The sequence below is a fragment of the Papilio polytes genome, unplaced genomic scaffold, assembly GCF_000836215.1.
Source record: "Papilio polytes unplaced genomic scaffold, Ppol_1.0 DF824158.1, whole genome shotgun sequence".
NCBI lineage: Eukaryota > Metazoa > Arthropoda > Insecta > Lepidoptera > Papilionidae > Papilio > Papilio polytes.
In genome coordinates, this window is record NW_013525046.1 from 232668 (window position 1) to 253632 (window position 20965).

General features: G+C 37.4%; 3 protein-coding genes across 5 annotated transcripts in view; 2 read left to right on the forward strand and 1 right to left on the reverse strand.

The window, feature by feature from the left end:
* Positions 1-12501, forward strand: part of LOC106111596 (homeobox protein cut) — a 147955-nt gene extending 135454 nt beyond the window's left edge. For 2 of the 3 annotated variants that reach the window (XM_013293728.1, XM_013293730.1), the window contains 4 exons: positions 8364-8560; positions 8666-8811; positions 8965-9878; positions 10020-12501. In XM_013293728.1, the coding sequence (XP_013149182.1) occupies positions 8364-8560; positions 8666-8811; positions 8965-9878; positions 10020-11554 (2792 nt within the window). In that variant the 3' untranslated portion in view covers positions 11555-12501. The remainder of the gene's footprint in view (positions 1-8363; positions 8561-8665; positions 8812-8964; positions 9879-10019) is intronic. The other variant, XM_013293729.1, reaches the window with a different exon arrangement.
* Positions 12502-14228: 1727 nt separating this feature from the next.
* LOC106111597 (heat shock protein 68-like) lies at positions 14229-16212 on the reverse strand. Its single transcript, XM_013293731.1, has one exon. It carries the CDS (start codon positions 16134-16136, stop codon positions 14259-14261), a length of 1878 nt encoding a protein of 625 aa, XP_013149185.1. The 5' UTR covers positions 16137-16212; the 3' UTR covers positions 14229-14258.
* A 244-nt stretch (positions 16213-16456) lies between these two features.
* Positions 16457-20081, forward strand: LOC106111557 (GPN-loop GTPase 3). Its single transcript, XM_013293682.1, has 5 exons — positions 16457-16719; positions 16845-17041; positions 17586-17800; positions 18153-18258; positions 19789-20081. The coding sequence occupies exons 1-5, from the start codon at positions 16675-16677 to the stop codon at positions 20048-20050; spliced, it is 825 nt and encodes a 274-aa protein (XP_013149136.1). The 5' UTR covers positions 16457-16674; the 3' UTR covers positions 20051-20081.
* Positions 20082-20965: the final 884 nt, after the last annotated feature.

The following is a 20965-nucleotide window of genomic DNA, read 5'->3' on the forward strand; positions in this document are numbered from 1 at the left end:
GAAGAATGCTCGTCGTCTCGCGGTCGCTTTGAAGGTTTCCGACGAAGCAATCAGACCTCTTTACGGGTATATTTATGATTATAATACCGTGTCTCATTATATACTTTATGATTTTGTACCTAACCGACCGACCGGGATAATGGCGGCAAAGTAATTGTTACACTTCTTCGCGTAAACGATTCTGAGTGAAAGAGACGGAGCGAGGGAGCCATTGCTCGGACACGTCCTTTGTTTGTTTATCGCTGTATTTAGTTGGTGGAGTTTTCAACGCAACTATTACAGAAACATAAACGTCGCAATAGGTTGAGACTGCATACGTTTAACTTTGTGTAGATAATTTGCATAAGTTGTTTATTTTATCGTTTTGTTTGTTTGCCAATTAGTTGCAATAATATTCAATGAATCGTTTGTCGTCTCTTGACTGAAGTAACCTTCAGTCGTATCTGGAAAATTGTTTGAATGTTACGATGTTTTTATGTCATAAGGTGGCAAATAGCAAGCGGCCAACTGAATCCGCCAAAATGGGAAAGCGACCGCTGCCCATAGACATTCGCAATAACGGGTGCGTTGCCTACCCTACAACAGAGGATGAGATGCACATAAAGATAGTATTTCTTCTTCCTATGCATCTCCACCGTCAAATCCATTTCCCATCCTATTCTTATGTGAAAAAGGGTGGAAAGAAAAAGAGACTAAAATTGGTCCTCCGGCACCACTCTCATCGGGCTGTACACGGATTGCTCACACTTCACGCCCGTCTTCTGTGTGGTCGTGGTATTGCTGCAAGCGGACCCATACGTGTGAAGATGTTAAAGCGGGCTCTACCATTGTTGTTTTCATCGAATTTATCCCTACATCATTATAAATAACTTTTCAAGATAGTCTGTGAAAGATTGAAAACAAAACTTTTAGAATAAACTACATGTGTCACATCTAAAGTAGGCATTTGCCTTTGCCCTGCAACAATTACGCGGGAATGCGCGCCAATAAAATGGTAATGACAGTAAAACAAGCTCCTTTTCCCTCAATTTATAGACGCTGCAGTTTGAAAACACGAATAATCCGATGACAATTATATTAAACCACACGCATGCACACAATTATGGCGCCTGCAGTGCATTTGCTCCAAAAATAAAACAATTATTTAATTTCTTAGAAGTGTAGACGCTTAGTGTCGCCATCTTGTTTTACTAAAAGAAAGATTAAGGTTTACATTTGTTACTTAAAACATCATAATTCCAGTTTTTTTTTCTTTTTTTATAATATTTTACCTGTGTTTTTGAATGATAGCGCTTTTTTATCTCGTTTTTTATGTTTCTAGTGATTTCATTATTCAGAATTCGAAGAAGCAAATTTAAAGATCGGCCATTTGTTAGTCATTTAATATAGTAACCAACCAAACTTTCGCTTTATAACAAAATATGACTACATAACCAAGGATTTTATTATCCGTCATAGAGGTCATATTAAGGAAAAGTTTTTAGCTAGTATTTTGTGAAATCTGCTTATTATTCATATCGTTATTTGCTTTAAACATACTTTTGTCATATCAATCATACTAATATTATAAATGCGAAAATTTAGATGGAAAGATGGATGGATGGATGTTTGTTAGAGTTTGTAGCCTAAACGGCTGACCGGATTTCGATTAAATTTGGCATAGACGTAGAGGATAGTGTGGAAGAACACATAGGCTAATCACTTTTGTTTTTTTTTAATTCCACGCGGACGGAGTCGCGGGCGAAAGCTAGTAGTTTAATATAATTTTCCTCGTATATTTACAAGTTATCAAATATTATAAATAATATCGTTTTTCATTTGTTGCAAAGCATATTATGACAAAATATAAGAAAATAGCATCAGCATCACCGGAAACGCGCGAAATGCTTGTCAATTTCGCACCGCCATTTTGTTTTACGCGAGAAACAGTTTTAACGTAAAATTAAATAGAAACATATTGTCATAATTAATAGCATGCTTCCTTTGATAATTCAAGGATCTGTCTACGGTGGGTTATTTAGCTTGTCAGTTAGTGCACGATTTGTGTTTCCATTTTAACATCTATGTTATGTCTTTCGGAATTAGGAACAATTAATGACGGATTTAACAGTTATCATAGTGCGATAAAGGAAATCATCGATTATATTAGTCTATTTAAGTATAAATCTAATTTTAAAAACATAATAAAGAAAAAGGTTATGAAACAAAAAGTACCAACCATAGGTCACTGAATGCGTTATAACCTAAATGTAACTTTATGACTAACAGACATAAGTTTAAAATTAAATCCGTTATAACCTTAACCACAGTTTATTCTTATCTTATTGAAAAGCGAGCTGAGGCAAGGGTTGTGTAGGTGGCGCTGCGAGCTCGCGTGTTTAAAGGCAATCAATTGACTTCACAATCAATAAACTAACCGTACACAAATCAATGCTACCAACGTTGCGGGACCGTGAAAAATTGCCACCTAAACACAACATAGCAAAAATGCAATAACAATAGTAAAATAAATGTACTTTTATGCGTTAAAAATTAATAGCTTGATTTTAGAACAAACTACACAGAATTAAAACTTCGACATTATTAAAAAGTGTACAAATGTGTTATTACGTTATTGCCTAATAACACAGATAATGGTAATATTTAAAACTAGTAACGTCTCTAAAACATTCATAGAACTATTAAATCCCTTTGCAATTTGCTTTTAACAATATAGTAATAAATTTAAGTGTTGCAAGTAAATTAAGTTAGCATTGGTCCACGTCGGGAGTCGGGAGTACGATCAGCAAAGTAAACGCATTAGCGTCTCTCACGGTGACGCGGATTCGGTTATTGAGTTAAAAAACTTTACGCTATCGCCGAAAGTTGACGTTCCCGAGGGCCGATACTATTCATAGTTATGACCAACATTTAAAAAATATTAAAACTCAACTATAGATAGATTGAAATTTCAATTGTTTTCTACTATGAAAATATTAGAAATGTTTGCACAAATTAAAACAATTAGTAACGAAAAGAAGAATGAGGGAACATAAACGAACGGATACGACATATTTAGAATTTCATGAACTCTACTAGTGTATTTATTCACTTTTATGTCAATACTTAAGAATGTTTCATAAAAAACTAGCTTTTGCCCACGATTCCGTGTTCGTAGATTTAAAAAAAAGTGAATAGCTTATGTGTTCTTCCAGACTATCCTCTACATCTATACCAAATTTCATCGAAAACCGTTCAGTCGTTTAGGCTACGAACTCGAAATTTTTAAACTATAAATAGGAACACAGCGTCCCAAAATTGATTATTGAATCTAGTTAGGAAACTAGCGCAGTTCGCACGAAACGGTTTTTACCTTGACGTCGGGGGAGTGACGAAACCTCGCCGCGTTAGCAAAACCAACGACGCTACGAACAACAGCGTAGCCATTAAAATATACTATGTCTACCTGCAAAGAATAATTAAAAATTAAGTCGAATTAAAGTAATCCGATTACCTAGTTCGTCTATCTACACTAATATTATAAAGAGGAAAGATTTGTATTTTTGTAATGAAATTATTTAAAAACTACTAGGCCAATTTTAAAAATTCTTTTACCGTTAGAAAGGTAATTTATCTGTGATTAACTTAGGTTATATTTTTTATTACATTTTAATTTTACACGGTCGAAGTCGCGAGTTACAGCTAGTCTGTATAAAAGTGATTTGTTCCATTATTATTTTTTATTAAACATTTCTCTCGATTAAGGAAATATTATCTCAAATGATCTCAACTTGGGCTACTGTAATGATTACAAAGAATGTCCCTTCAAGCAATCGTGTCTCGCCGAATCAATTGCGGCCGCCGACCGATGCTGATTACTATCTAGCACGCGAACCCGATCATCAGCCCTACGCACGCCACGTAACGGACAAAAGATATTCTTTCTCCGAACAGAGCGTACACAAATTATAGAGAAGTTAGATCACTTACAAATTGTGGTCATTGTATCGAAGTATTTTAATAGAGGTTGCAGCGTTTTATTTAATTAACATAATTAAACATTTCACACAAGTCTCGCTTTTGTACTATACATTTGTGCAATTAAGTATTGCAGTATTTAAAAGCTAATTTTAAATGTCGCAGTTTGTGCAACATTTTCTTTTGCATGTTATTAACAATTTAAATACGGCCATTTTTCCACTCTCGCGACACTTTCCAACGGCCCTGACGTCCGTCGTCGTCGACGGCTCGAATGCAAATGAGCATCGATTCGCCGCGTGACGTCTAACGCGCCCTTCTCACCCCTTTCTTTTCCAACTACCCGCTTGATTTACAATCCCGGATACGCGTACGATATGTATAGAGTTAAATTACCAGCGTATTTTTTAACTGTCACAATGACACTATTATTTAGGGCGCCGCCTTTACTTTCCGAAGGCTTTGAATATTCATACGACATTAGCAATCAATAACAACTACATAGCATAGTTTTCGCGTGTACGCACGCAATCCTATGTCGTACGAACAAAATAATTTATCCATTTTTTACCGCTAGTGCGTTATTAAACGTGCGATGATAACTAACATTGTGCTAGCTTTCTGGATCAACGTGAAGTCTCGCTATGGTCTATCTGCCAAGACAAATCCGAACCTTCGATGTTAGTAAATGCTTTACTCGAAAAAAAAACATTCTGCTTTCTTTCGAGCGTCGCTTCGATAAGCAAAACTTCCGTGACCGGACGGCATTAATTGAGTGCGTTTTTTACACGGAATATCCATCAAAAGTGCACGTCGTAATGGCCGCCGGAGAGTGATAGTATCGCTACACACTATACAGTTTGAAGATAAGAAAACTAAAAGAAAGATCGATAGAAGCGGGACCGCTCCGCCAACTGCGCTATTACAAAATGGCGCACGTCAATACAACAACCTTAGTTTTTTTGACAATATTCCGAGACACGTATCAGTAATTGTCCTCGTGTCGCTCGCGGAATAACAAAACGTATGTCAGGAGATCAAAGGCAGTAATAGACGTGTGTTGAAATTTATCGATGGCTAGGATATCGAACGGTGAATTTGTAATAAACTAATTGGACAGCGTCGGAGCTTACGCCGCGAGACACGACGGAAATTTTAATCTGCCATCGCTAGTTATTGACATAACTGTTTTATTTTTAAAACACGTACGTGACTATTAAACAAAAGAGTTTTACGTAGTTTTAAAATTACGTTGCCACATGTAACGAATAAAATGTCCGTCAAAACCGCATCGATAGAGCTTCAAAAATACTGAGAAAAGGTTATTCGATTATAAACACATGTATATTTTACTCACGCATTACAATAAAATTGTAATAAAGGCATAAAACATATGTTTATGTCGAGTGATGAATAGGGACGGTACGTTCAAAGCGGGACAAGTTTTTTTTTCGGCTAAATATACATAAAATTATTCAAACTGGACTTGATCGATTGTACATCACTACATTATTACACAGACGACGTACAATGTCAAACGCTACGATTGAACAAGAAATATATAAATCTCTTGTAAATTATAAATGACATAACCTATGTCGACATAAAATATATTTCAATCGTTTATTTCTATGTAATTTTATAAACTACACTCCAAGTGAAATGGTCATTCCGGGATAATATGTTTAAAAATATTAAAAACCGAATGCCCAATTAGGTGGCCATTAAAATAAAACTGGGCAATTATAAAAACAAATCACGTATATAGAGTTATTGTCTAACATTTATGACTCGTAGAGCCGTGAACATTATGGTCATGCGGCGATGTAATCAAAATAGCGGCGGCCATTTTTATAAATTTATTTAGATCACGTTCTTAGTCATAAGTCGTTAAGTCTGTTAAAGGTGATTTCACAAAAAAACACGGCTGTACACAAAAAGTGTAGCGTGGAGGACACGGGCGTCCTCTGTCGTTTGCATACCTAACTATTATCAATGTGGAACGTGAGAATAATGTTTATTTTATACGCCAATTTTCTATTCAATTGCGAAATGACATTATTTAGTTCTAATATGGCATTACACACGCAATATATGTGGAGTTAACTACGATAACTATCGGTTTATAAAGTTTACAAATGTCATATTGTCTTGGAAATAACCAAAGACAACAATATCATTTTATTAAAAGTGTTACAGCATTTTAAAGACTAGGAATAACGTTTTAAATACGTACATATGTATAATAATAGTTTTGTCATTTGATATTATTAATAATGTAACACAGCTCACGTTGTCAATACACACGAGTGTAACCTTTTCGTGTTGTTTTTTTAAACCTGCCAATGTGAAAAGTTCAAACTCGTAATTTCTTGTAAATTGTCGCTGTACAAGGTCTTTATCTATCGACTATGTTACTGTATATGTTTTCAATTAAAAAAAATAGAGCAATGAAAGAAAAGAGCATTTTCAAGGCATTATTCTATTCTAAATACGATAATTAATGCGATTGCATTTTTTGACAGCTGACGTACGGTTTTTCCCTCCAATCAGTATTGGGCAGTAGTTGTGTTTACAGCCAGGATTAAAAACGAGATCTCCGTTTATTTCCATTTTATTATCTGACAGCGTCGCAGCCGTCGTCGCTTGTGAAGCGGTGGCCACAATCGCCACAGTGAATATTTTCAGTCCGCGACAGGATGCGTGCGGTCTCCGCGCCGCTCTCAAGCCGCTCGTATTGTTCCGTTTTAATACACCACTTATTCACAAAGAGACTCTTTGCCGACTTAATTCGAATTGACGGTTTTATTTTTCAATAAATAAAACACTCTTTAACGTCCAAATAAAAGTACAAATCCGTCGCAACGCTTCCACTGCATTGTGCATTTTATTAACCATCGACCAAGACACATTTTCTTTGAATACGACGTCGATCTGACAAAAAAAGCCCCGAACGCAATCGACGAACATATTGTCGGTTTTAAAATTAAATTTAAGAATGCAATTAAGTCTTTGTGATCCTTGAAAATTAATACGTTTGCATCTCGTCGAGTTCCCGTTGTAAAGCGACCACAGAGTAAATATTGTTTTTCCCGCGCGCGCGAAAGTGCGGCCGGCGCGTGTCGTGTGTCATTTGTTTCGTCGAAAAACAAAATATCGACGTAAACGAAACTGCGGCCGAGTGACAAACATATGTCGGCCATCACTGACAATGATTCGTACTTATTTAGTTTGAAAAATGTTTAAAATAAATATTTAGTAAAATGAAATACAAAGATCGGGGATTTTTTAATTTTTTTTGAGGTATAGACATATATATATATATAGACACCTTTAGCTTGCGTCCTACGTTATTTGCACACGTCTTTTGGACGTGCAAATTAAGAGATTAGTGTTCTGTTATAAATAAAATGAGCAAATTTTTATGAACGTGTTACGACGAACTTATCTTCTTTATAACTGTTTTAACAATGGAATTAAGATCATTATGAAAATATTTAATCATTCTAATTTTAAGAAAACAGATTTTTATTTACAACAATGGCCCCAATTCATAGGTTATGTTAAATTGTAAAGCACGTTTTCATCATAAGAAAAAGAAAGATAAACAATTTAAAATCTGAACTAACTGTGTGGTCATTGCTTCAAGCGTGTGAAGCTTAAGTGCATTATTTTTCATATAAAATTAATTAGGTCCCTTAATTAGGATAATTTAGTACGTCTATCAGAAGTTAAGTAGTGTCAGTTCATGAAGCCGGAGACAATATGTTGACAGAATGAATGACCGAGGCACGGCGCATGAATTTCGCGCGCAACTACATTTGTTTATGGTCTCGCGCCAGGGGCGGCTTAGGCAAACGTGTCCTCGTTCGGTGATTATCTCGAATGCGCCATACGTCGTTCTGTTATTTTAATGACCTCGCTAATTTCAATTGTACCAAATATAACTTCTGTATTTATCACTTGGCAAGTCTCTTAGCGGTTGACGCGGCGCCACGAACTATGTACCGATGCGAGACACAATTTAAACGCAATTAAAATCGCTTTCGCGATATGAAATACTGTTGTAAATGGCTCTTACTGCGAGCAAAAATAATCGACCCTAGACTTGTATTACTTTAACTGTCTCGGTATCTTTAACAAGCGATCTCAATTAACATTTACCTACATTTAAATCTAACGGAATTTTTAACGTCAATACATACAACTAAAAGATTAACATCATTCAATTTACGAGACAGTTTTGTTTTTAAAACAAAGATAAGTTTTAACTGGCTTTACTGTTAAGTTCTGTTTTACAAATGTAACGCTTTTTGCATTTGTATATAAGGCAAAATGTACAAAAAACTACATAAATTATGTATACAGGAGAGCATAATTTTATAAATGAATGTTTCATTTTGCAGTCGGTACGAAAGATGGCACGGTGGGTCCAAACTTCGGCAGGAGCGATGGCGAGGGTGACGACCGATTGGCGCATATCCTCACCGAAGCATCCCACATGATGAAGACTCCCACAGGACCCGTTACTAACGATGACTCAAGGAGTAACGAGGATTCCAGCTCACCCCGAACACAGTGCCCTTCACCCTTCTCAAATAAGGTAAACCCATAAAGCAGTTGATTGAACAGATATTGGAAGAATCCTAAATTAGGCTTTTCAACTAAGTATAGTACGATATGTAAAAGATAACCCTAATTTTTTCAGGATTCAAGTCAAAACAGAAGATTGAAGAAGTACGAGAATGACGATATCCCTCAAGAGAAGGTGGTCCGGATCTACCAGGAGGAGCTCGCGAAAATCATGACGCGACGGGTCGAGGACATGCGCCACAGTCGCGAGGGCTTCCCTGGGTAAATATTTCATTTGATTGCGAAAAGAAATATGTAAATTAAGAATTAAAGTTTTGTTTCCACACAATTTTTATACTTAATGATTGTTATAGAATTACGCATAATCTAAATAATCTGATAAATGAGAACAGCAAATCTAAAACTAACGTGTAGCATGTTTCCTCCGTTTTTCAGCGGCGGCATGCCACCGCACATGGAACGGCCGCCCGAAGACATCCGCATGGCGCTCGAGGCGTATCACCGCGAGTTCGCCAAGATGCAGCCCGGCGCCAACCTGCCCAACTTGCCCAACCTGCACGGACTGCCCGGCGTGCCCGGAGTGCCCCCTTTCCCCAACCTGCTGGCCCTGCAGCAGCAGGCCATGCATGCAAACCAGCATATGAACGGTGCTGGAGCAGTGCAGGACCTCTCGCTTCCCAAAGAAAAGAACGCCAAAATGAACGGAATGACTGATAGCGATAAGGACAAACCCATGGACGCGGAGGAAGCGATACGGCACGCGGGCAGCGCCTTCTCCCTCGTGCGGCCCAAGCTGGAGCCCGGGCAGTCCACTGGCTCCCCGGCCTCCAGCCCGCTCGGTAACGCAATCCTCCCGCCGGCTATCACGCCAAACGAGGACTTCGGCGGCTCAGCGGCCGCCAGCCCCTTGCAAAGGATGGCGTCAATCACGAATAGCCTGATCTCTCAACCGTCGAATCCTCCTCACCACCCACCGCCCCAGAGATCTATGAAGGCGGTTCTCCCTCCGATAACACAGCAACAGTTCGACCTCTTCAACAATTTAAATACAGAAGAGATCGTGAGACGAGTAAAGGAGGCCTTAAGTCAGTACTCCATAAGTCAGAGGCTCTTCGGAGAATCAGTGCTCGGTCTGTCTCAAGGATCTGTAAGCGATTTGTTAGCAAGGCCGAAGCCGTGGCACATGCTGACGCAGAAAGGACGGGAGCCCTTCATCCGCATGAAGATGTTCCTGGAGGACGACAACGCGGTACACAAGCTGGTCGCCTCGCAGTACAAGATCGCACCGGAGAAGCTGATGCGGACCGGCAACTACAGCGGAGCACCTCGTGAGTATTAAATTTCAAAAATTAAGATTGACCAAATACAATACGTTGCTATTGAAACATTGCCTTACATTACATACATTTGCATTACATAGATTTTTTTTCTACCAAACTGTATAACATAATTTTACTTTTCACTTTCAGCATGTCCGCCAAACATGAACAAGCCGATGCCACCCACACAGAAGATGATCTCCGACGCGACGTCCTTGCTGAGCAAGATGCAGCAGGAGCAGCTGCTGAGCTCAGGCCACCTCGGCCACCTGGGCCAGCCCACCCCGCTGCTGCTCACCCCGCCCGGCTTCCCTCCGCACCACGCCGTCACCTTGCCCCCGCAGCACCACGACAACAACAAGGAACGGAAACCGCCTCCCCCTCCGCAGCCGCTGCACCAACCTCCAGTGATGCGAGGGATGCACCAACATATCTCCCCGAGCGTATACGAAATGGCCGCCTTAACGCAGGACCTGGACACACAGACGATTACGACCAAAATAAAAGAGGCCCTTCTAGCGAACAACATTGGACAGAAAATATTCGGAGAAGCCGTTCTCGGATTATCTCAAGGATCAGTTAGCGAGCTTCTGTCAAAACCTAAACCCTGGCACATGCTCAGCATCAAAGGCCGCGAGCCCTTCATAAGAATGCAGCTTTGGTTGAGCGACGCGCACAACATTGATCGCCTTCAAGCGCTTAAGAACGAGAGACGCGAAGCCAACAAGAGACGAAGGTCGAGTGGGCCCGGCCAAGACAACTCATCTGACACCTCGTCAAATGACACGTCAGAATTCTACCATTCGAGTTCACCGGGCCCCACGTCAGGGGTTCCGTCAGCCAAGAAACAAAGAGTATTATTCTCCGAGGAACAAAAAGAAGCTTTAAGACTAGCATTTGCTCTAGATCCATATCCCAATATGCCTACGATAGAATTCTTGGCGGCAGAGCTAGGCCTTTCGACGAGAACGATCACTAATTGGTTTCACAATCATCGAATGCGGTTAAAGCAGCAGGCACCGCACGGATTGCCGGCCGAGCCCCCCGCTAGGGACCAATCCTCCGCGCCCTTCGATCCGGTGCAATTCCGATTACTCCTCAACCAGAGATTACTCGAACTCCAAAAGGAGCGAATGGGTCTCGCAGGAGTACCGCTCCCTTATCCCCCGTACTTTGCCGCGAATTCAAATTTTGCCGCATTAATCGGTAGGGGTCTATTACCACCCGAAGAGCAGACGAAGGACGCCTCGAGCGGTCTCGATCTCTCCATGCCCCTGAAAAGGGAGCCGGACGGAGACGATTACGAGGACGACGATGTGGAAAGCAACCTCGGGTCCGAGGACTCGCTTGACGACGAATCGAAGACTGAGCCCAAAGCGGCATCGACGCCCGCGGGCAGATCGAATAGAAGAAAGCCGGCGGCGCCGCAGTGGGTGAACCCTGACTGGCAGGACGAGAAGCCTCGGAATCCCGATGAAGTTATCATTAATGGTGTTTGTGTAATGAGGAGCGACGACTTCAGACGGGAGGCGGAGGAGACTGTGAGGGTGGAGCCGTCCCCGGTGCCGCGCGAGCCTTCTCCGACGCAGTCGCCGGTCCAGCCCTCCCCGCACACGCACTCCCCTGAAGTCCTCCCTGAAGACAAAATTAAAACGGAAAACGAGGACGACAGGTGGGAGTATTAGACTGTAGTCAATGTGATAGTGAACTTGCCGAGTGTCTTAGCGGTTGAAACGGGTCCGAGTGTAGCTTAGTGTACCGGTTGGTCGGGACGATTGTATTTATTAGCTAACTGACTGCGTCCAAAGGATCGGCGGAGCGACGTTCAGTGCAAACTTCGTCTAGTTAATTGTGTTTTGTTATAATTCGATTGTAAGGCCAAAGACTTTGTAAATACCCTCTGTTAGCTTTCGTGATAATGCCAGGCATACGTCCCAGTCGGACGAGAAAAAACTTGCGATACAAAAATATGCATTTTGCTTTAATTTTTTTTACAACCGTACCCTGATTCGGTACAAATATCTGAGTATTTTTAAGTGATGGTTTATTTTTTTTTATTCGATTACTGTAAATAATTATACCAAATACGTTGGAATGTCGCCTGGGAGCCACGACTCTGTACATAGGTAGGTAGGTTAGAATCACTTTGTAAGATGTAAGAAACTCGTCGATAATTAAGTGTAGGGAGGTTCAATTAATTGTTAAATAAATTTTAAAGTGCAATCAGATGTAAATTTAAGCTATGGTCTAAACTGAACCCCAGTTGAAAAGTATTATTATGTTTATATGAACCGGTGAGGTTTCAAATATTATAATTGGGTTATATAAGTTTTAAATTTAAATTATGAATGTTTATTTTATACTATTGTATGTTTTACTATCTATTATTTTATGCGTAAGCGGTACAGCTCAAGTTTGTGATGTGTGACAGTGACAGTGACATCTGTCAGATTTATTTTCCATAGACTATCGATTATCTTTTATCGCTTGATACAACCCATCCTTATTGTTAAACAAAAACGACCTCTATTGATTTTATATATTTTTAAAAAACGTACAAATAAGCAAATAATGTATTGCTTGTGGTTATAGTTTTATTTTATATTAGCAATAAACTTGCTTTTAATCTTATTTCTGTTTTTCTGTTGTTTTATTTTTTATTTTGCTTCCTTTTTTATCCTTATTTTATTACTAGTGAATAACGAAATTTTAAATGTATATTTAAATAAAAGAGGAACCATACTCCTTGCATCGAGTGTACATAGTAGAGATTCAGTTATTCTTGTATATAAACGCCACCTTAGGTAGATAATTAGGTATTAGGAGAATAGAACACTGAAATAATTTAAATATTAAAGGGTTTACTCACGAATATTCGAAATTAATTATATTTAATGAATTAAATGACCGAATTGATGTAACCAAGTATCGATGCCAAGTACACTTCGGTACAAAATTTTTTCGATTCCGAAATGACGGTATTTGTAAATCTTTCAAAACTTTCAGTTCTAGGTCTACCAACAATACATATCGATGTTATTTATAAAAATATGAACAAATAAGATGTAGTGTAAGATTTAGAACTAATAGTCAATATCACAAGACCTTAGGCTGTTTAACAGTTTTAAAAAAGTTCATTTGATAACTTAGATTAAATTTCAGTTTATTGTCGTTTGCTTTTGTCTACGTTTCGTCTTCGAGCTTTTGCTTTTGAGAGTATTTATAAAAATATTATTGTTGTTAAAAAATGGTTGCCAAGAATAAATTTGGAGATATCAGAATATTACAAACGGTTTGCTAAAAATTGTTTCATATTTAAATAATTCTGTATTTCAGAAAATATCGAGATAGTAATTAAAGAAGCAGAACGAACCCTTGAACCGTAGAAAACATTTACATTGACATGAGTAACAACATAATTTCAAACGAGAACACAGTGTATGCGACATATTGTAATAAAATTGTTAATTCATCGACTATATGTAGCTCTTGAAATGTATTTATATTCAATTTATTAGCACAAGGCCTGAATTTACTTGTTTTATTTCATCAATTTACAACTCACTCCAAAATATTCTTGGTAACCTAGAAATACGCCATCTTGTATTTTATTGTTATGTTGACGTTGGCAGATGGCGGTAGTGATGCGGTGTACATATGTAGCGTATAGACAACTATCGTATGTTATCTCCATTATATTATAAAAATAGTAATAAAAATTATAGCGATAATTATTATTGTTCATATCATAATATTAATAATGATGCTGAAACCATTGTCTTCTTTCTGAACAATTTCTAAAGTTATTAAATTAAAAATAAAGAAATTGCTAATCTGTATTTGTTTTATTTTATTGGTCCAGTTAGCAGCAGTTTTAATATAAATTAATAATGGTAAGGTAATTGCAACGTAATATTGCGTTCTGATTTCGAATAAAACTATAGTTCAGGGATGGCAAACGACGCAACGCAATACTTTGAGATCGCGATAAAAATTCTACGAAAAACTATGAAGTAGACTTGTCGGAATGAATGAAATGATTCGCTAGGGATGTTCTAAATAATCTCAATATCGCCATTTTCTATAACATCCATAGACATTTCTTTAATATGCAAATTGACATGAGACCTTATAGCTCAGTAATATAATGCTTTCGAGACGCGAGAAGGTTCGATTCCCTACACGTTTGTTATTTACATCTCAATTTTCACCAGAGTTGGTGCAAATTATTTAGGCAATAATGTCAAAGACTTTTAGTTTGATATAATACAATTGATAGGAATTGTGTTTCTAAAAAACAATCACAAGAAAGAAATTTATTAAAACCAAAGATAAAAGAAAATAAAGGACAAGGGAACAAAAAACGCAACACAATTATTATAATTCAATTCAATCTACTTCTTCAATAACAGGACCATCAGCATCCCTCTTTCCACTTCCAGAGCCGTGCAGTTTCATCATAATTGGACCACAAAGTTTCTTTACTTGCTTCAGTTTCTCCTCGTATTCATCTTTCTCTGCTAAAGTGTTGCCATCTAACCATCGTAAAATCTCCTCACACTTTTCCGTAGCCCGTGAGGTTTCAGAACTATTCAGTTTGCTACCAGCAACATCCACAGCTTGTTTAACATCAAAAACATAAGTTTCTAATTGATGTCGCGCTGCAATACGCTCTTTTTGTTTATTATCGTCATCCTTGTACATCTCAGCATCTTCTAGCATACGCTGAATCTCAGCTTGGGAGAGTCTGCCTTTGTCATTCTTTATAACTATATTTTTACTCTTGCCAGTGCTGTTCTCTTTAGCGGAAACGTTGAGGATACCATTAGCGTCGATGTCAAATGTTACATCTATTTGAGGTACACCGCGAGGTGCAGGTGGTATACCAGTTAGATCAAAAGTTCCTAACAGATTATTATTCTTGGTCATTGCCCTTTCACCTTCATACACTTGAATGTTGACAGCTGGTTGATTATCCGAATAGGTGGTAAAAGTCTGGGAGTGTGTGCAAGGGATTTTAGCGTTGCGTTCGACTATCTTCGTCATAACACCACCAGCTGTTTCAATACCTAGAGATAAGGGGGTGACATCGACTAAAAGCACATCCTGAATCTTGGAATGACGCTCCCCGCTTAATATTGCAGCCTGAACTGCAGCACCATAAGCCACAGCCTCATCAGGATTAATAGATAAATTGAGTTTTTTACCATTAAAGAAATTTTGTAATAAATTCTGAATCTTAGGTATACGAGTTGAGCCCCCAACCAGAACAATATCATTGATAGAGCTTTTGTCCATTTTGGCATCATTTAAAGCTTTCTCTACTGGCTCTAGAGTGATACGAAATAAATCTGCGTTTAGTTCCTCGAATCGTGCTCTTGAAATTCGTGAAAAGAAGTCTATACCCTCGTAAAGAGCATCGATTTCTATATTTGCTTCAGTACTGGAAGAAAGTGTTCGTTTAGCTCGTTCGGCAGCAGTGCGCAAGCGACGAAGTGCTCTTGGGTTCGATTTGATATCTTTTTTATACTTTCTTTTAAACTCGTCAGCAAGAAAGTTAACTAATCTATTGTCAAAATCTTCACCACCAAGATGAGTGTCTCCGGCTGTAGCTTTTACTTCAAAAAGAGAACCTTCATCAATCGTAAGGATGGATACATCAAAAGTACCGCCTCCTAAATCAAAGATTAAGACTTTGCGTTCTCCTTTTAAATTCTTATCAAGGCCGTAAGCCAAAGCTGCAGCCGTTGGCTCATTAATTATTCTGAGAACGTTTAATCCGGCAATAGCACCCGCATCTTTAGTAGCTTGTCTCTGAGAGTCATTGAAGTAAGCAGGTACTGTAATAACTGCTTTAGTTACTTTGTTGCCTAGATATGATTCAGCTGTCTCTTTCATTTTTAGTAACACCATGCTGCTTACTTCCTCTGGAGTGAACACTTTTGCTTTTCCTTTAAACGATACTTGAATTTTAGGTTTCCCGTTATCGTTGACAACTTTAAAGGGCCAATGCTTTATGTCTTGCTGTACAGTAGGATCATCATACTTACGTCCAATCAAACGCTTGGCATCGAAAATAGTATTATCAGGGTTCATGGCTACCTGATTTTTGGCTGCATCTCCTATGAGCCGTTCGGTGTCAGTGAACGCAACATAAGACGGAGTTGTGCGGTTTCCTTGATCGTTTGCAATTATGTCTACGTTACCATGTTGCCACGCGCCCACACAGGAATATGTTGTTCCCAAATCAATACCCACAGCAGTCATTTTTTATATTTTAAGAGTTGAAGATTTCCCGATAGCTTTTAAACGCGCAGAAATTTTAACAGTACACTTCATTTTTTTTTTCCTTAAAAAGGCTAGTTTTCAACCAGTAACTTTTTATTTATTAGTCTGTTTATACTTCTGTCTCTTGCAAAGTGTACATAAGGACAAAAACTTTTCTTCATAAAACATTAGTTTTTGATAGGAAATACTGATTCATAAAAATAATTTCTACTTCAAGAACAGCATCCGTATTCAAATTATCACAAAACTTGCAATACAATTCAAATATTGCCAACAGCAAAAACTAAACGTCAAAGTCAAAGTGACATTCGTCAACTTCAAATTCAAATGAATTATATTTTGGTTAACAAGAAAAAATTCAAATCAAACGTACTGCTGAATGTTAATAAGTAGTTCAAGCGTATAAAGGCATTATAAAAAAAGTCATCTGCTTCTTTTTGTCAATAATTGTTCTTTATATTTCTAGAAAAGTGCGTAAACAAAACATAACCTTACCAACTGTTTACCAATATAAACAATGAGATATGCACAATTAGTTGTTGGTCCTGCAGGGAGTGGAAAGGTAAATTGTAGTAATTTTATACATATTTGAGTAATTTTTCTTTAGTTAAACACTTCTCACTACAAAAAGATTGAGTAACTGTGAAAGTATAATTTTTAAAATTCACTTTATGTCTGACATTCCAGTCAACCTATTGTTCGACGATTGTAAAACATGCAAGTGATGCTAAAAGGATAGTAGAAGTAGTGAACTTGGATCCTGCAGCTGAACACTTTGACTATGAACCTCTCGTGGATATAAGAGAATTAATCCACTTGGATGATGCAATGGAAGATGAAGAGTTGAAGTTTGGACCAAATGGAGGCCTTGTATTCTGTATAGAGTGAGTATGAAACATTTTAACAGTGGTAGAGCCCGCTTTAACATCTTCGCACGAATGGGCCGGCTCGGCCGGATTGAAAGGAAAAGTGGATTTGATGGTGGAGGAGACGCATATGAAGGGGAAATGTCCTCTTTACGTGCGTCTCCTCCTCCGTCGATGAATGGTAGGCAACGCATCTGCAATTGCAGATGTCTATGGGCAGCGGTCGCTTTCCATTTCGGTGGATTTAAGTGGCTGCTTGCTCGTTTGCCACCTTATATTATAAAAAAAAATGTAGTATTATGAATTCACTTAAAGTGAATCAGATCACTAGTTTTCCTTTATCATGTCAGACAGTACATAAAAAATTGAAAAAAAAACACATTATTATGGTAGGATTCAAACCTAAGACCTTCAGATTAAAAGTCAAGTACTTAACCCTTGAACCTTCAGTGCTATCTCTGCATTGTTTCCCTATTACTGAGGGTTGCGACCTCTTTACAATCTCTAAAAGGTTTGTTCTCACCCGTGTTCTCCGATAATCTAGTTGTCTAATACCTTACAGAACACTTCTAGAGAACAGAGACTGGTTAGAAGAACAACTAGGAGATGTAGACGATGATTACATTCTGTTTGACTGTCCAGGTCAAATAGAACTGTACACACATCTGTCGGTGATGCGCAAGATTGTAGAACTCCTGGAGGGCTGGAACTTCAGGATATGTGTTGTATTCCTTATTGACTCACAGTTTATGGTCGATGGTGCTAAATTTTTATCAGGTATATACATTTAGCTTACTGCTAATTCATTGTACATTCAGTACATTGGATAATTTAATAACTACACAATGAAAAAAGAACTCCTTTTGTTAGTTTCATCAAAACAATTATAACCTTACTAGGAATTTAAAACCCATGTATAAAATAGAATCTCTGTGCTTATTAAAAAGCAATGAAATTAAAAAATTTAAATAAGCTATGATGTTTATATTTTTGGTTCTTGTCTTTTTTTAATAAAAGGGGGCAAACGAGCGGCGTGAACACCAAGGTGGTCAACAACGCCCAACGTCTACTTTCAGATTGTTGAATTTCTACCAATTTTAGTTAATAGTACTAAAAATGTTATTTACAGGGACAATGGCAGCTCTCAGTGTGATGGTGAACTTAGAATTGCCGCATGTTAATATTCTAACTAAAATGGATTTGCTCACTAAGACAGCGAGAAAACAATTAGACAAGTAAGTAAACAGTAGATAATTAATCCGATTCTTTTTTATTAAAAACAAAATTATACTTTGTAATATAATAAAGTGTAAACACACATTTCTTTGTTGGAAGCCAGCAATAATTATGATTTAGGGTTATGATTTATTTATTTACGAGCTGTTGCCCGTGACTTCGTCCGCATGGTATTAGAAAACATACAAACTATATGAATTACAAAAAGTTACGTATCCCTCGGGAACCGGATATTTCTCGGAGATGAACCTTATCCCATGTGTACTCCAGACTTTGCTTTATATCTGTACCGAAATTTCAATAAGATATGTTGAACCGTTGCAAAATGATCGAGTAAATATTAAAAAACTAAATTAATGAATCCCACGGGAACCGTAACTATTCCCGGGATAAAAAGTACCCTATGTGTTCTTCCAGACTATGCTCTAAACCTGTGCCAAATTTCATGGAGATCCGTTCAGACATTTAGGCTACAAACGCTAATAAAAATCCATCCATCCATTTAATTAATTTAATTACAATGAAAGACAGTGATTGTCGAGTCTTAATAACATTACTAAGACAACAAATTAGACAGTACAAAGCACAAATCCGATTAGCAACCAATTAATAACATGCTCGCCAAAGTGAAAAAAATTATTAATCTGGTGATGCCCACACTAGGTAATGCCTGTATCGTGGGCATCGAAAACAGCAGGAAAAATCTTTTCTTTCATCACAGCACATTTTTGAATAACACAGTTTTTATTAAAAAGGCCTTCATTCAACACAGGCTATAGTTTCACGCTATTTAATTTTGGGGATTAATAAATTGGAAAATGGTCATAATGGTAAAGAACAAAAAACAGCCAATAGCAGCAACAAAGCAAGATTTTCATAGTAATGATATTTAGCCAATGATAGATATTTCCACAAATGACTTCCTTTAAAACATAGATAGACCGTATTAACAATACTTGTAAATTACTTTAAAACACACAAACTGAACTCCAATGTGACAACGCAAATATATCGAACGTTCCGTTGAGACGACTAGTAAACCACTGAGCTAGTTGGTGACTGAGCGCCGAGACTGCGACTGAGCCCGCACCTTGCCATATATTTTATAAAACTACCCCCCACTATTCCTTCCGTTTCCTAATATTTTCCTAACAATATTGTTGTTTTAAATAAAGATAAATATAACAGATTAACAAATAACTTTTAATAATACAGAATACATCAAAAGTAGTTAAAAAGCTAACAGTAGAAACCAAAAAGGTTGCAGTTGTATTTATGACTCTATTTCTTAAGGTTTCAACGATATTGACTTTATTAACAGTAATGTAAACAAATAGATCAGTTTACGCCAAGGCGTGTCGCTGTACGGGCCTTCTGCTGGTTTCATGGAATCTCTCGCACGACAAGTTGCAAATGCAAATGTCTTCTGTTATTTGTGCATTTAAATTTTAACATTAGCAATTGTAAATAAAATAAAGTTTTTTTATAATTTCTCTGTATAAAATATGTTTAATTTAAATTTCTTGCAGTTATCTAGAACCAGATCCACACATATTATTAGCTGATATGAGAAACGCAGATTCGAAATGGCATGAAAAATATGCAAAACTGACAGAAGCTATCGGAGAAGTCATAGAGAATTTCAGCCTCGTCCGTTTCTATCCGCTGAATATCAAAGACGAGGAGAGCATAGAGAACATACTTATAACCATAGACAATATAATACAATATGGTGAAGATGCTGATGTCAAAATACGAGATTTTGACGAAGAGGATGAAAATAATATTTGAATAAATAAAAACAAAAATGTTACATTTTTTATTCTGTTTTTCATTTTTTAACTATCAAAATTACTTAAACTACAAGTCAGAACTTTGCTTTTCTTCTAGTCTTAGAGCAGGCACTACTTTGACTAAATTATCGCACAACTGTCATGCGATTGTCGATTGTTTCGTAGCCAATTCAGCTTTTTAGTTGCAGAAATAAAAATCTAGTAGTGCACTTCCATATAAGCTCAGGAATCAAAAAAGACTAAACAGTTCTGCGATAGTTTAGTCAAAGGGGTGCACTCTTAAAATGATTTACAGTGCCCACAATTAAAATAACTATTACATATACAAGGTATAGAATATTAAAAGTATGTTTTAATAAGTCTTAAATAATTAATAGAACATACTAAGCCTTAGTAAATAATGTAAAACATCATCCATTGTTAGTTTTAGAAAAAACAATTTGTTAGAACATACTATGAATAAAACCTTTATTCAAGAACATTATTTTTTAATGTATACAAATAACTTATAATCTAAACGAGAAACTTTATACTACAAAAAGCATTTATGGTCAACGCTGAACATGTTCCATATGGTCTGTGGGCACTTGACATGACTGAACACATCATTGTCCAAACCGACCACATATAGCATATTCATTGTTGACAACGCTGAACATTTACTATAATGTCGACAGTGGTCAACGTTACTCATATTAAACCCATAATATGTATGTGGTCAACGTTGACAAGACTGAACAATGTACATATTAATTGTGGACAAGACTTAACGTATCAAATGGTTATTGTTGACGAGACTGAACCCTTATATCTTTGTTGAGACTAAATATATCGCATATTCAGTGGTTACTCATTGTTGACGAGTCAGCACATACAATATGACTATTGTTGACAAAACTGAATATATTGTATA

Bases quoted from the DNA above. Each gene is read 5' to 3' on its own strand.
- LOC106111597 (XM_013293731.1), bottom strand. From the start codon at position 16,136: ATGACTGCTGTGGGTATTGATTTGGGAACAACATATTCCTGTGTGGGC.
- LOC106111557 (XM_013293682.1), top strand. From the start codon at position 16,675: ATGAGATATGCACAATTAGTTGTTGGTCCTGCAGGGAGTGGAAAG. The intron at 17,801-18,152 runs GTATATACATTT...TGTTATTTACAG, and splicing joins TGGTGCTAAATTTTTATCAG to GGACAATGGCAGCTCTCAGT. The intron at 18,259-19,788 runs GTAAGTAAACAG...AATTTCTTGCAG, and splicing joins GCGAGAAAACAATTAGACAA to TTATCTAGAACCAGATCCAC.